Source organism: Cyprinodon tularosa, unplaced genomic scaffold (assembly GCF_016077235.1).
Source record: "Cyprinodon tularosa strain WSP-4 unplaced genomic scaffold, ASM1607723v1 ctg118, whole genome shotgun sequence".
In the NCBI taxonomy this organism is placed as follows: Eukaryota; Metazoa; Chordata; class Actinopteri; order Cyprinodontiformes; family Cyprinodontidae; genus Cyprinodon; species Cyprinodon tularosa.
The window spans coordinates 74,996-91,347 of record NW_024037981.1 but is presented as its reverse complement, the minus strand read 5'-3'; the positions used below and the strand labels follow the sequence as shown (position 1 = coordinate 91,347).

General features: G+C 37.7%; 1 protein-coding gene across 1 annotated transcript in view; it reads left to right on the top strand.

Moving 5' to 3' along the window:
• gucy2c (guanylate cyclase 2C) overlaps positions 1 to 16,352 on the top strand; it is a 33,647-nt gene that overhangs the window by 12,576 nt on the left and 4,719 nt on the right. Inside the window, exons 6-23 of the mRNA XM_038309196.1 lie at positions 579 to 681; positions 793 to 904; positions 1,004 to 1,148; positions 3,418 to 3,503; positions 3,577 to 3,691; positions 5,008 to 5,089; positions 5,496 to 5,589; positions 6,220 to 6,282; positions 6,401 to 6,472; positions 6,576 to 6,680; positions 8,012 to 8,098; positions 8,857 to 8,989; positions 9,078 to 9,215; positions 9,342 to 9,430; positions 13,890 to 13,981; positions 14,128 to 14,286; positions 15,287 to 15,479; positions 15,675 to 15,849. Of these exons, the coding sequence (XP_038165124.1) occupies positions 579 to 681; positions 793 to 904; positions 1,004 to 1,148; positions 3,418 to 3,503; positions 3,577 to 3,691; positions 5,008 to 5,089; positions 5,496 to 5,589; positions 6,220 to 6,282; positions 6,401 to 6,472; positions 6,576 to 6,680; positions 8,012 to 8,098; positions 8,857 to 8,989; positions 9,078 to 9,215; positions 9,342 to 9,430; positions 13,890 to 13,981; positions 14,128 to 14,286; positions 15,287 to 15,479; positions 15,675 to 15,849 (2,043 nt within the window). The remainder of the gene's footprint in view (positions 1 to 578; positions 682 to 792; positions 905 to 1,003; positions 1,149 to 3,417; positions 3,504 to 3,576; positions 3,692 to 5,007; positions 5,090 to 5,495; positions 5,590 to 6,219; positions 6,283 to 6,400; positions 6,473 to 6,575; positions 6,681 to 8,011; positions 8,099 to 8,856; positions 8,990 to 9,077; positions 9,216 to 9,341; positions 9,431 to 13,889; positions 13,982 to 14,127; positions 14,287 to 15,286; positions 15,480 to 15,674; positions 15,850 to 16,352) is intronic.

Below are 16,352 nucleotides of genomic sequence, written 5' to 3'. Positions count from 1 at the left end.
AACCATTCATGCACGCCATCACTTTAATCATTTTAAAAAATGAAATAGGCAGTATTCCAGCCCTCTTTGTTTTTTGCTTCGGCCTGCCCCTTCTGGTTGATGTGTCTACATCACAGACATCTCTGCATTTAATTGGTCTGAGACATTTCAGTATCGAGGATAATCCGTCTGTTGGCTTTTGCGAAGACGTATTTTTAGGAGTTTGTAAATAATCACACAAATCTCAGGACAATTCATGTCGCTTGCTAGGTAATAGTCTACTGCTAGTTTGTGGATCACTGCAGCTCCTCCAGAGTAACACTTGATAGTAACATCTTTCCTTTTTCTAAAATCAAGCTAGCTTTGTCCTCCCTTCATATTTCAATGTGAATTTATGGAAACGAATTTAACTCAGGGTTTCACATTGGTGTATTGATGTTTTGCACATTTTTTGACTGTAGAGCAAGTGCCTTGACTGGTCAGTGTGACCAGAAATTGGCCTAAAAACTAATATAGCTATCATGCTCGTGGAGATTGTGTTTAGACCTTTCTCTGGTTCTGTGCCTCATCCTTTCTTTTAAAATGTTTATTTCTTTCAGTTTTTATTCTATGTGGAGGCCCAAAGGACATTGAAACAATGAAAAAAAACGTAAAAGGCGAGGTTCACCCAGACACCTTGTTCCTTCTTCTTGATGTTTACAAGTAAGTTCAGACTAATTTTGATGTTTTTCCTTCACACACTCTAATTAGTCCATAAAAACAATATGCCATGCAAGATATTTCATCTAGGGAATCATCTTTTCTGTTATCTAGCCCTGCATATTATGTCAATGAAACATCCCCTCCCTGGATGCGTGATGTCCTTGTAGTTACTCTGCCACAAAGGAACTACGCCTATAGATCAAACTCATCATACAACGACACGGTGAGCTGCCCCAAATATCTAAATATGACCAGGGATTAAAACTCGTTTTAAAATAGTGTTGAATAATCTTTTTTTTTATTCATTAAATGTCATGAGCAGATAAATGACTACGTGGCTGGATATCATGATGGAGCTCTGCTCTTGGGCAAAGTTCTGAGAGAAAGGATGCTTGATAATCGACTTAGTAAGGCCTCTGTAAATGTGCCACTGAGTTATAACCCTTTTGGAAATGTCACTTTTGAAGGTGAGTATGATCTGTATTATAGGGGATCCGGTTACAACTTAAAATTATATTGACAAACAGCAAGCAACTTCAAGACAGGATTAAAAGTAAATACTTACTCTAAGCTATACACTATTGATCGAACATATAATAGCTACAAGGCAGCAAATACTGAAAGCATCCATGATTAAAACTGATTTAAAATGTGACATTTATCAGGAACTTATCAGTTGTTAGAGGCTGAATGGCAAATTGCTTTATGGCCTACTTCTGAATTTCAGGGCCAATCTTTGATCTACAAGGGCATAGTGAAGGGGATAAAGATTAAAAAATTAGACAACCTTGCAATCATCCAACTTCAACTACATACAGTAGAACTAGGGTAAAGTCTTCCTTCAGGTTCAATTCATGCCGTTTCAGCTATCACAGACCCATCCTGGTCATCTTCTGAGACCTTTTTTTATCCTGGTGATACAAGCTTTGATCGACCCGAAACACATTCGCCAGAAAGCATCAGTCTGTGCAGATTATGAGCTTGGTAGGAAGAGTCTTTTAAGGATGTTTGCGGGTCTTCTGATGCATCTAGAATTCTCTGTCTCCTGTCATGAAGTTCACCCGGTGATCTCTTGTGTTGCATTTATGACCGTTCGAAAGGCCAGTTAATCTGCTGATGTGCTCCCAGCATACAACTACAACATACAGTAGATCATAAACTCTAGATAGTAACATGATAGAAGCGCATCAGCAGGTTGTGCTGAAAAACTTGTAGAATGTGTGAACCCAACTTGGGATTCCAAATCATTGCCTGTTTATTCTCAGACCATGACGAGTTATTTTAGATGAAAACTCCCAGGAATTGGTAGGAGGTCCCAGTCACTCAGTGAGGTATGAAGAAGGACATCCTAGGTCGATCAATTGTTTCAGTAAATGGACTAATAGAGATCTATAGTAATTTTTGAAGTGGACGAAAAACCCATTTAAATCTGCTTACTATCAGCTTTTATTCGCAGTGGGAACGGCTAACAAACCCCCCATCAACCTTTGTCTAATGACTTGGCAGGCGACCTGGGTTAAAATTGTCTTCAAACAGCTCAGCTCCAATCTGCATGCAGTAGGAACATTAGGGTGAAAAATTAACGTGATGAAATTGAGCGCAACACACATACTTCACAACACTGCGTCAGTTCCATCTGATATAACAAGCAAAAAATTGCTTGATTTGATAAACATGGAGCACTGGAAGGACAGAGAGGTTGGTGAGCTTCTTATGATTCGTAGAGAAGATGAGATTCAGCGCCAAGTTTCAGGCACCGTTCGAGATACTAGCTTAAAAAAAAAACATTAAACATTACAGGTATTTCATTAAGGCAACAAAGTTACGACCGCAAGCCAAGGCAGGTAATCAACAAGATTGCAACACGTTGCTCTCCATTGTTTTTGCTTTTCCTGATTTCTGCCACACTGATGACATCATTAACACTAACCCAGCATGATGGCATAACCAGACGTACAGAGGCCATGCGGCATGCTAGCTGGCATGTCAGACCCAGCTTTTTTGTCAGAGGGAAAGAAGCCAAATGCCAATTAGTGGGTCAACCTGCCTTTGATAAACCCACGTTAACCCACTACTTTCAAAGGGAAAGCAGCTTTATACTGCTGCTTCCAGATCTTTTTGGGTTTATGATGACACACTTGATGCCATTAAATGCAATAACTTAAGTGAGGGATGTATTGAATACATTTTGAAAATCTCTACCAACTCATCCCCACATGACACCTTGACTCTACAGTGTATCCCGCGAGGCCCTGCAGCGTCTCTTAGGTTCACCATGAAAAGTGTAGCCGACCTTTTAACATGAAAAGAATCATAAACTTCACCAGTTTGGCTTTATGACCTAAGTTTTTCATTTATTAATGCATTAATAGACCATAAACGTAGCCTTAATCTGTAATAAAGTTTATGTTTATGAAACTTCTTTACAAATCTGTCTATTTAAACTCTGCAGTCTTTCTGCAATGTTGATGTCAATGATAATTATATAAATAACCCATCCAAACCAAGTAACCACTCTCTAAGCTAACAAATGGAGGCAAAAACTGTTATCTAGTTTTTAAAAATAATTGGCAGAGCCATGGATATAAATGATCCATGAAATTAAACTTTAATCTGAATTTTAATCAGCATCTGAACCAGATTTTGGTGCAAACTTATTTAGATTTTGGTTTTTCATGTGTCTTTGCTGGTATATAGTATTTTTATTGCAGTATATGTATGTATTGTCGGATGCAGGTATGGGAGGAACGTATGTTCTTGATGAGTATGGGGACAGAGATGTGAACTTCACTTTCATTTACACAACAAAAGACACTTTGAAGGTGAGGTTTCTGTTCATTTCACTGTCAGCGCAGCCAAAACAAAGGTTTCATTTCATATTCTTTTCTTCTACAGTATGAAGTTCTGCTAGTGTTTGATACAACACAGAATAAAACCATTGACACGCACCCAAACCCTGCACTGGGCTGGACTGGGAAACTCCCGAGCGATGAACCTCATAATTCAAATGGTAATAAACATTAAATTCCTAAAGCTGAATTTTATTTTTTTGTCATGATTTTCATAAATAGTACAGCTTGTTGGATCCGTAGGAACATTATGAGCAATTAATGTCTAAAGTGCAAATTACAGTTTCCATGGGAGACCAAAGCTGTTATTCAGAGGAGAGTCTGTTTTAAAGTCTTTCAAGTCAGTTCCTTACAACAATTTAGACAAATTATTGTGTCTTTTTTTTGCAGGATAAGGTCTGTGTTAACCAGATTAGACCGGGGGAAAACTGATTATGAAAGCATCATCTTGTTTTAGATCAGGCTTGTCCAAAGTGGATCCTCGAGGGTCGCTGTCTTGCAGGTTTTAAAGGATTCCTGCTCCAGCACAGCTGCATTTCATTGATTGCTGATTAACAGTTTTTTATTGAACTGCAATCATCAGAATCAGGTGTGCTAAAGCAGATTAACTGTTTTTTTGTTGAACTGCAATCATCAGGTGTGCTAAAGCAGGGAAACATCTAAAACCTTCAGGATAGTGGCCCTCAGGGCCCCACTTTTAGCATATTATATTGTTAAAGTCCAAGCATATTTTGAACTAAACCAAATAACAACAATGTACCATTTAGAACAGTATTTGAGTTTTGGAATCACTGAGTTTAGAGCTAAATCTGAACATTTCTTGGCTCGCTTGATTTGAACTGCAGACAAAATATATTCTCGCAGTCTAGCAGACTGAGAGGACATCTGAAAGCTGGAGTAGACAACCATCTACAAAAAAAAGATTTGGGTTACTGACAGAAAAAAGCAGACTATGTCAAAAGAAAATACATTAAAAGACACTTCAACAATGCATAAGTGTCAAAGTCTACACACTCAACTTTATTGTCATTACACTCTTACAAGTACAAAGCAAAGGAAATGAACTCTCTGAATTTAATTAATCCCCTTGGGGAGCATCGGGCTGCCATTGTGTGGCACCAGTGGAGCAGTGTGGGGTTAAGGGTCTTGCTCAGGAACCCAGAGTTGCAGTTCGTGGGGGCGGGGCTTGAGCTCAGAACCTCAGGGATCCAAGCACAAAGCTCTAACCACTACGCCACCACTCCCCCTATACAACCTTCAATAGAATAATGATGATTCATTTCCATTATTCCTTTTATATTTCCCAACTAAAATGTCCTTCTCCACCTGAATCCATCTAGAAGTGCTATACAGGGTATAAATATTTATTTACATGTGTACAGAGACTCTGTATGTAAGGACTATAAATGTTATATATAAAATACTATAATATCAGCTGCTGTAAAGCTCTACTGTAATCAATGTGTTGTGTTTGCAGACTTGGATACCCAGGATGTGATTGTGATTGTTCTGGCTGTTAGTGTCGTGGTGGTGACAGCCATCGCCCTCATCTTCTACAGGTAAACACAACAAACTTTTAACAGTGACAGTTATACCCTTCATGCTTCTCTTTCTGCCAGCATATAAGCAAAATGCAGGAAGTTATATGGAATTTAAACTAGAAAGAAATGCAGTGTAGTTTCACTGAGAGCATGTAAAATAGTCTCCTTCCTTATTTACTCTAAACGGGTTGGAGCAATCACAAACTAAAGACAGGTAAGTTAAATATTTTTATCAGAAACTTGTATGCTTTCCTGATTTTTAATGCCGCTCTGAGTAACTACTAATAAGCCTGAAAGAGGAGAAGCAGAAACTCCACAGCTATAATTTAAGATGATTTTTATAAAGACATTTTATGATTGCATTCCACTTGACTTACTTAAGTAATCTGCTCTATCTGTGTTCAATGACTGTAAATGCTGCCAGACAGAACAGGAAGGAGCGTCTAATGCAGAGGAAGTGGTCCCACATCGATGCACACCTGATTGGACCTCTTGATGAGAAAGAGGTCTCTCTGAAGGTCAGAACTGTCATTGATTAACATGCTCTACAATATTGTTTTTTTAATAAGATTAAAAGAGACAATATAACAGCAGAAAATCAAAGTTGGATCATGGAATAAAACCCAGTGTCAATTTGCTCTTTATTGCTCTTTATTCCTAGAAAATAAATAAGTGGAAAATTAAGCCTAATGAGAACAACTGACCATCAGCCACATTTTTACTCCTGACTGAATGTAGCACAATCGGTGTCTGCAGCTTGCAGCTCATGTATCACTGCCACATACAGGAATCAGTGCAAATATGATTTGCCTGTTTGAATTCAGCACTGTGGTTTTAATAGTGCTGTGATAATGTCTTTCTTTTGTTAATCTGTTCATCTTATGCTGTTCATTTAAAGGATTTTAAGAAAATATTCATGATTAACAACTTAATGAGGCAAAACTAAAAACTTACGTTAAGTTTTAACATTCAGATTAACAATATATATATTTTTCTAATGGAGCTATTACAGATAGATGGAGTGCTGAAGATATTCTGGGTTAAAAAGTTATGAGCACCCTTTGAACTTCATATCTAAAACCTGCTTGAATGAGGCTTTAGAGTGAGCTATCTGGAAGGAAAAGGACATGTTTGTGTTTGTGGGACAGATCGATGACGATAAGAGGAAGGATAGCACATACTTCAGACAGCGAGGCTGCTACGACAAGAAGGTACATTTGTTCCTGCTCCCAAAAATCAATAACAGAGCACAGACATTCAGAGTGATAACCAAGTTCAGCTGATTTACTATGTATGTTAATTACCCCCCACCCCCCGCCACACACACAGCCTGTGATCCTGAAAGAGCTGAAACATGCAGATGGGGATTTCACAAAGGAACAGAAAATTGAGCTCAACACTGTGAGACGCTTTGTATTTTATTTCCAATAAACTCCAGCTGTAGTATTTACATCGGTGGTTTATATTTATGTATATTCTGCTCTTCCACACCTTTTTCTTGCAGCTGCTGCGGATTGATTACTACAATCTAACCAAATTTTACGGCACTGTGAAGTTTGAGTACGGGCTCTTTGGGGTGTTTGAGCTGTGCCAGAGGGGGTCCCTCAGGGTAAGATCAGATCTCAATGTGTCTCTGTTTGAGCTTTTTAATCCAGCTGCTGTCTGTCCCATGGTTTGCTTGTTTTCTAATGCAGGACTGGTTATCCAAACCTAAAATACACAATCAACATCATTTTTTCAGAGTAAATTATGTAAAAGTAAAAATGTAAAAGAGATATAAAATACCTTACAATAAATTTGACTATGCTGATATTTCAGAGTTATGATCTTTTATTTTCAATTCAAAAATAGGGATTATGTTCTGCAGGTAAAGATTAATTTATTTTGGGAGCTTTTAACCCTTTATAGGGCACTCAGTAAATACTTTGAAAATCAAAATTTTTTAGCCAAAAGTGTTATTGGAACATTTAAAAAAATATGTTTATTGCAAAAATGAATGTCAATGAAATAACAAGAAACGTCAACCTACCCAAATATATTTAAAAAAATAACAAAAGCGCTTCTATAAGAAATTAATGAAAAACACTCTGAGAGTGAAAGAAACATATTTTATTGCCACAACATAATCTTAGACGCATTATTGCTGATACTGGCACTCACATTTTTTAGATTATAAACCTAAATATAATTGTTAACTAGGCTTATTAACTTTTAACTTCACTTTTTAACTTTTCAGTTACCTTTTTTTTCTTGACTTACCTTTTTTTCCCCAACTTAATTTACAATAGGAAATGTATCATTGTAGGGCTGATGTATTTGTTCAAATGCCCAAATGAGATGCACAGCCATGTAGCAGTATCTTTGCTGAATGGCTGGATATAGATCTTGGGCTTCTAGGCCTCACTGAGGAACGGGGGAGACTCAATTTTTAAGGGAATGCAAATGATCAAACACTGTAACTTAGGGATTAATATTTTACTAAGATGGCCACCTAATTTAGCCTATTTTCTGCATATTTGACCACATCCACCCTAGAAATCTAATTAAATTCTAATTTAATGATGGGATTGTTTACTATCTACTCCTAATGTCAAAAAAGCATTGCAGCAACCATTATTTCTATCAAATAGTCGCTCCGATTTCCTTTTATGAAACCTGACACAGAAGCTGTTGATGACAAATCTCAGTAGTCCTTTTTTTCACACTGCCCCTAATGACTCTACTGTCTTCTTGATGATTTATGACACACTGTTTACAGAGCACTAATAGCGCACGCGTAAATGCACATAATCCTATGTTTGCACACAGGAACAGACACATAAAGAGTGTATGTTAAGTGTTCCACTTTTCCATACCACTAATAAAGCAGAGCGATCAAAGCCATAAGATATTAATGTAATTTGCTTTTTCCTCTCTCTCTCTTTTTTTTTCTTTATTTAGTACATTCTCAGTGACAGGATTTCCTACCCAGATGAAACCTTCTTGGATATGGAGTTTAAGATATCAGTCATGTACGACATAGCAAAGGTAACTTTGTTATAATTGCAACTTTAAAAAAGGCTATTGTATCATTTATTTTTTCACGTTAAAGTAACAACTTGGAGGGTATAAAATAGTTTGCAGTTTTTTCACATTGTGTTACATTTTAACCTTTAAGTTTCACCTTTATCTTATCTGCATTTAATGGGAGACATAAAGGCAAAGTAGCGCAAGCGCCAAATTTTTCGATTTCTGTAACTTCTGCTCCTGCTAAAGAAAAGCCTCCCCTTAGCATGCTGCAGCCAACACTGTGCTCGGTTGTGGGGATATTACATTCAGCTTTATTGTTTGCTGCATTCTTTTGTCTTTGTGATGCTATTTATTTTTTAACTTTGTCAAACAAACATTTTATGACTTAACAGAACGTCTGTATTTTGTTTTGAATACACTCTGTATACAGAATGATAATAAAAGTTGTCTAACTCTCAGTCTAAGGATTTATGATGAAATTAAAACAAACACAGGTCGACCCTACTAACCAGCTGGGTGACTTCTTAATGGTTTATTTGCTCTTTATTCATGAGTATAAAAGTAAAATGGTCTAAAAATGATGAGCTATACACATTTTTTGCATTTCACTGCAGCTAAAACATATAATTCAAATATTAGATGTTAAGGTTTGGGGAAATAAGGTGTCAAAAAGTGAAAAATATTTATTAATCCTTGTAGCAAAGCTCTGTAACACTAAATGGCAACTCTTTTTAACACCCATCCTTTAAATGTTTTGCTCTAAACTGTCTCCAAAGGGCATGTCGTATCTCCACTCCAGTAATATTGCAGTCCACGGTCGCCTCAAGTCCACCAACTGTGTGGTCGATAACCGCATGGTGGTCAAGATCACAGACTTTGGCTGCCACTCCATTCTAATGCCAGGCAGAGGTGATTATTCCCAGGAATGATCATGCATCCTACAGTAAAGCTGAGATGATGAGGAGACACTGAGCGTCTGTTTATCTCTCCTGTCCAGATCTGTGGACAGCTCCGGAACATCTCCGTAAACAGGGTGTGTCACAGAAAGGTGACGTTTACAGCTACGGCATCATCGCACATGAGATCGTCCTGAGGCAGACCCCGTTCTATACCAGGTGCTGCTCCAACACTGCAGGTACACCATCGCTAAAAGGCTCCTGACAAGTGAGAGAGAAACATCAACTGTCTCTATTTGAGAAAATACGTAATTCAACTTTTTTTTTCTGCAAACCTTTTATTATCATTTATTATCCGGGTTCAGAGAAAATGCACAGAGTACAGTATCCAAGAGGTAACTTCTTCTTCAGACCTGACCTCTGCTTTGAGGGTGCATCTGACAGAGAAATCGAGGTAAATAATCTATAACACTGACATACTTGTATTTCATATATCTATTCATATATACAGGTGCTGGTCATAAAATTAGAATATCATGAAAAAGTAGATTGATTTCAGTAATTCCATTTAAAAAGTGAAACTTGTATATTATATTCATACATTACATACAAACTCATATATTTCAGATGTTTATTTTGTTTAATTTTGATGATTACAAATGACAAGAAATGAAAATCTCAAATTCATCATATCAGAAAATTAGAATATTGTGAAAAGGTTCAAAATTGATGGCCCCTGGTGCCACACTCTAATCAGCTAATTAACTCAAACCACCTGCAAAAGCCTTTAAATGGTCTTTCAGTCTAGTTCTATAGGCTACACAATCATGGGGAAGACTGCTGACTTGACAGTTGTCCAAAAGACGACCATCGACACCTTGCACAAGGAGGGCAAGACACAAAAGGTCATCGCTAAAGAGGCTGGCTGTTCACAGAGCTCAGTGTCCAAGCACATTAATAGAGAGGCGAAGGGAAGGAAAAGATGTGGTCGAAAAAAGTGTACAAGCAAGAGAGATAACCGCACCCTGGAGAGGATTGTGAAACAAAACCCATTCAAAAATGTGGGGGAGATTCACAAAGAGTGGACTGCAGCTGGAGTGAGTGCTTCAAGAACCACCACACACAGACGTATGAAAGACATGGGTTTCTGCTGTCGCATTCCTTGTGTCAAGCCACTCTTGAACCACAGACAGCGTCAGAAGCGTCTTGCCTGGGCTAAAGAGAAACAGGACTGGACTGCTGGTGAGTGGTCCAAAGTCATGTTCTCTGATGAAAGTAAATTTTGCATTTCCTTTGGAAATCAAGGTCCCAGAGTCTGGAGGAAAAGAAGAGAGGCACTTCATCCACGTTGCTTGAAGTCCAGTGTAAAGTTTCCACAGTCAGTGATGGTTTGGGGTGCCATGTCATCTGCTGGTGTTGGTCCATTGTGTTTTCTGAGGTCCAGGGTCAACGCAGCCACATACCAGGAAGTTTTAGAGCACTTCATGCTTCCTGCAGCTGACCAACTTTTTGGAGATGCAGATTTCATTTTCCAACAGGACTTGGCACCTGCACACAGTGCCAAAGCTACCAGTACCTGGTTGAAGGACCATGGTATCCCTGTTCTTAATTGGCCAGCAAACTCTCCTGACCTTAACCCCATAGAAAATCTATGGGGTATTGTGAAGAAGAAGATGCAATACACCAGACCCAACAATTCAGAAGAGCTAAAAGCCACTATTAGAGCAACCTGGGCTATCATAACACCTGAGCAGTGCCACAGACTGATCGACTCCATGCCACGCCGCATTGCTGCAGTAATACAGGCCAAAGGAGGCCCAACTAAATACTGAGTGCTGTACATGCTCATACTTTTCATGTTCATACTTTTCAGTTGGCCAACATTTCTATAAATCCTTTGTTTTTATTGGTCTTCAGTAATATTCTAATTTTCTGATATGATGAATTTGAGATTTTCATTTGTTGTCATTTGTAATCATCAAAATTAAACAAAATAAACATCTGAAATATATGAGTTTGTATGTAATGTATGAATATAATATACAAGTTTCACTTTTTAAATGGAATTACTGAAATCAATCTACTTTTTCATGATATTCTAATTTTATGACCAGCACCTGTATATATATATATATATATATATATATATATATATATATATATATATATATATCACGAAATGATCCATCGCTTGGCAAGATCATAAGTACCTCATTCATTAGAATATTTTTGTAGAGGTCAAAACTAATACGAGCTTCACTATGAAGTTTTTTTGGGTATTACATTTTCTGGAATGAAAGAATTAGTTCAATTCAATTTAGATTTTCTTGCTATACATTATATTTAGGATTTGGCCTTGTCTGGGTCAATCTAGTACTTGAATAAGCTTTGATCTAGCCCATTTTTATCATGTCTCTGACTGCTTAACATTTTCCTGTTCAAAGGTAGACCTGCACCTCAGCTTCAACTATTTTTAGCCTTTAATAGGTTTTTAGCTCCATTCATTTTTCTATCAACCAACTTCCTTAGTGCTAAAGGAAACCATCCCCACAGCATCATACTGCCACCGCTACTGTTTTTGCATTTCCGACAAACAAAGAGACATTTTGGGTTAATCTGACCAGAGAACCTTGTTGTACATGTTTGGCGATAATCTTTTGTGACAAGCTTCAAATAGGCTTATTTTTAAGGTTTATTTTTATAACAAAAGTCAGTAGAGAGACAACTGAAAGTTCTTTATATGACTTAAAATTTAAAGTAGAAGTAAAATAAAAGCATAATAAAAGCAAGTAAAAATAACATGATAAAAGCAGGTAGAGAAGTAAATAAAACATTTTTGTCATCTGGTGTGAGCAGAACCAATTGCAGCTGAATATGGCAAAGCCCAAGGAACTGGTGGTGGATCTAAAAAGAAATAAGTTCCCAGTGACCCCTGTTTCTATCTGTGGGGTCAACGTAGACACTGGGAAGGATTATAAATATTTAGGGGTGCACTTGGACAATAAACTGGACTAAAAGCACAAATGTATCTGCAGGAAGGGCCAGAGCCGTCTCTATTCTCTGAGGTGACTGAGGTTCTTCAACATCTGCTGGACAATGCTGCAGATGTTTTATGAGTCTGTGGTGGCCAGTGCCATCCTTTAAGCTTTTGCATGCTGGGGCAGCAGACTGATGCCAACAGACTTAACAAACTCATCTGCAAGGCCAGTCACGTTGTTGGAGAGGAGCTTAAATCTCTTAACCGGACAACAGCCAGATGCATGTCTCGCTCCGCCCAGCTCCACTCACATGTGAGTGGAGCTGGGCGGAGTGAGACATGCATCTGGCTGTTGTCAGGTTATAAATCTCTGACAGAAGTGTCAGAGAGGAGAATGTTGGCCAGGATAAAATCCATGCTTCATGATGTGCTGGTCGCCCACAGAAACATCTTCAGTCAGAGACTCATTCCATAATGCTGCATCACAGGATGTTAATTTATGCCTGTGGTCATAAAACTGTATAATTCATCTCTCTGACAGTCATTTAATTAATTACTTATATTTTATTTATTTCATTACATCACTATATGTAATAATTGTAATTTTGTACAGAGCAGCATTTGAAATTGTAAATACTGTTGGTTGTATATACTGTGATCCTTATCTTATTCTTATCCTTTTTTTTTCATAACTTATTTCTACTTATATAATTCTCTCTTAAGTAAACGGCTGCACTGCAAGAAAACTTTTTTCCCGCAATCACAAATAAAGTAATTCTGATTATGAAAACAGTTTGATCACAACGTTAAACTAATAATCCCTCAGTTAGCAGCTTAACCTCAACAATCAACTGCAGCTCTGGACATTTTTAAGTTTGACTCAAATGAACTCAGGCTTTTAGCACTTTTATAGCCTTCTGGAACTTTGTTCCAGATAAGTGGGGCATAGGAACCAAATGCTGCTTCTCCATGTTTGGTTCTAGTTCTGGGTGGACCAAGTAGACTGGAACTAGAAGACCTGTGCAGTCTGGGAGGTTGATACACTGACAACAAATCTATTTATAGATCTATTTATATCTAATTATGTATTGAGATGCTGATCCATTCAGTAAGTGATACACTAACAGAAGGATTTCCAAGTCTAATCTCTGAGCTACAGGGAGCCAGTGGAAGGACTTCAGAGCTGGCTGATGTACTCTACTTTCTTAGTGCTAGTGAGAACACAGGCAGCAGCATTTTGGATCACCTGCAGCTGTCTGGACTTTTTAGGCAAACCTATGAAGACACTGTTGCAGTAATCAATACTACTAAATATAAATGCTTGGATTACTATTTCTAGATCCTGATTGAACATTAATCCATTAATCCTGGAAATGTTCCAGGTGATAAAAGGCAGACTTAATAACTGCCCTTATATGATTCTGAAGGTTCAGGTCTGAGTCCATCATGACACCAAGATTTTAGCCAAATCAGTGGGTTCCAGCTTTTCTCCGTTTCTCAGCATCTAACCAACACTCTGATGGGTTCATAGACAGCTGGTGATATTGTGGTGTAGATATTCCTATGGGTTTCCTCTTATAGTGAATTAAGTTCCATGCTCTCCTTCAGAGGGGATCCTTTTCATAATAAGACTTTATTGAATAATTAGGAGACATTTGAAAAAGTCTAGTTTCACTGGAATTTATTTAATAGTATCAAAGTAAACTAAACACCTTTAAACTTCCTTCAGCTTCATAATTATTTGCTATCGCTTGTTGGGCTATTATAAAAAAATCCTAATGAAATAAATAGAGATGCGTGGGTGTAATGTGACAAAGGTTCAAAGGTATTTATAATCTTGCCAGGCATTGTAAATGTTATAAAAACAGACTATCTCTACCAGTTACAGCTAAATAATTGACCCATCTCCTATTTTTTGACTCCTATGTGCAAACAGCTTTACACACTGATAAAGAACTGCTGGGATGAAGACCCTGAGCGAAGGCCAGATTTCAAGAAGATAGAGTTAACGCTTGGAAAGATTTTCAGGTAGATCAACACGTCTTATAATGCACCTTTTATATAACTTCTAAAACTTTTAACATGGCTGAAGGTAGACAGTGTGAAGTTCAGAAGTTATTTATGTATTTTTTTACCGTCATTATGAAATTATCATTTTGTTTTTCGCTCCACAGTAATTTGCACAATCAAGTTACTGAAACATACATGGACAATCTGATCCGTCGTCTGCAGATGTACTCCAGGACTTTGGAGTGTTTGGTTGAGGAGAGAACGGCTCTGTACAAAGCTGAGAGGGATAGAGCGGATCGCCTCAACTTCATGCTGCTGCCTGGGTTTGTTGAATCAATAGAAGCAGGTTTCAAACGGTTTCAAAGCTTCAAAAAATTACTTTTTGTTACATTTGCTATTATTTACTTTGACTCATATTACTTGGAGATGAAAGAAAGTATCTATGCTACAACAAGAGGTGGTAAGATTAACCAAAAATTGTACCCAAGTAAGAGTAGCATTACTTTTCATATTTTTACTCCAGTAATAGTAAAAAGCAGCTATCTAAGAAATTACTAAAATAAGACTAAAAAAGTATTTGGTGAAAAAGGCTACTCAAGTACAAGTTAAAAATCTAAACTAACTAATGATTGCTTTTAAAGATCTGTAATTTTAAAAATATTGTAAATTTATGCGGCATATAAAGTTATATGTAAATTCCATTAAATGAGATAAATAGAAAATAAAAATATAAAGTAAAGTAATAATACAAAGATAAGATTTTAGATGATAGAAACATTTATTATTTATGCATATAGTTTAGAATAGTAAACATTGCATTATTTCATCTTGACCTCTAAATAAGACAGCAATGTCAGCAGATAGAAAATAATATTAAAACATAAACTGTGTGTCTCTCTGATGCATCTTTGTTTAAAACTTGCTTGTTTTTCACTGAGCAAAGTGACATATGGTGTTTGGAGCAGCGAGAAATGTTCATATTATTTAGAATATTTTTAACTCTAGTAAAAGTAAAATGCCGCTTTTTAAAAAACTCAAACAACTCTAGCTATTTGCTAACCACTGCTGGTTAACACTCAGAATTCACAAATATTTCTGTACAGTGAAACTTTCCGTTAATAACATCGCAGCAGCGGTTACTTGAAATGATTTAGTGACTGATCTTAGATCAGATCAATTGAACAATTTAGCAGTATTATCCTAAACTGTAGTTCTTTGGTCACTTTGGTCACTTCCTCCCTATTCTAAAAACCTATAAAAGCACCAGTCAAGCTTGAATGTGAATGTCATAATGTATGTTTTCCTTTCTCTGTGTTCCCCTAGTCCTGTGGTGCGCTCCCTGAAGGAGACGGGCAGAGTGGAGCCCGAGCTGTTTGAGGAAGTGACCATCTATTTCAGTGACATAGTGGGCTTCACCACCCTCTGCCACTACAGCACCCCCATGGAGGTGGTAGACATGCTGAATGAGATCTACAAGAACTTTGATAGCATTCTGGATCACCACGATGTATACAAGGTATCTCAGGGTAACTAGAAGAGCTTAATGAGAAGTACCAGCATAGGTGGAAGCTTATATGTTCCTGCTCCTGCTTGCTGTACTTCTGTTAGTCACAGGCTTTCTAAGATGATAAGGTCTAAATTAAATTAGCAGCACAGCCTGATTTATTAATAGTTGTCATGTAGGTTGAGTGAAATTTTCCGTTTTTCTTAGGTTGAGACCATAGGGGACGCCTACATGGTTGCATCAGGGTTGCCGAACCGAAATGGAAACAGGCACGCAGTAGACATCGCTCACATGGCCCTAGACATCCTGTCATTTGTGGGGACTTTTGAGCTCCAGCATCTGCCAGGGATTCCTCTGTGGATCCGCATCGGAGTACATTCAGGTACTAAATATTCGGGACTTCCTCCAACCCACTGAGCTAAACTAACTGCCTACAACAACTACAACTGTTGTTCCTTTAGAACAGGAGTCTCTTAGTTCTGGTTCCTTCTTCCTCATTGCAACTTATACCTCACAGCTAAATGTGTTCCCTGCATTAAACTATCCCGCTGAAGAGCAGTGGGATGGCTCTGTGCTGCACCCAGGGTGCATTCTGGGGCTAAAGGTCCTATTTGGGACTCTGAGTGGAAGAACAGTCAGTGAGTGACACTGAGAACACTGGAGTTTGGTAAAAAAGAGCAAAAAATGGCACACGAGTAAAACAAGCACACAATTCTGACAGAAGCAATTATACAAACTAATGTTAAAACAGTGGTCTGGTTCTGACTTCTTACACTGTAATGTAAACTAATCATGGGTGTGTTCCGAATTGTTATCACCAAAAAGATACTTTAGTACCTCATAGCATTCTGACATATCAAAGGCTTCAGGATCATAAAATATTTG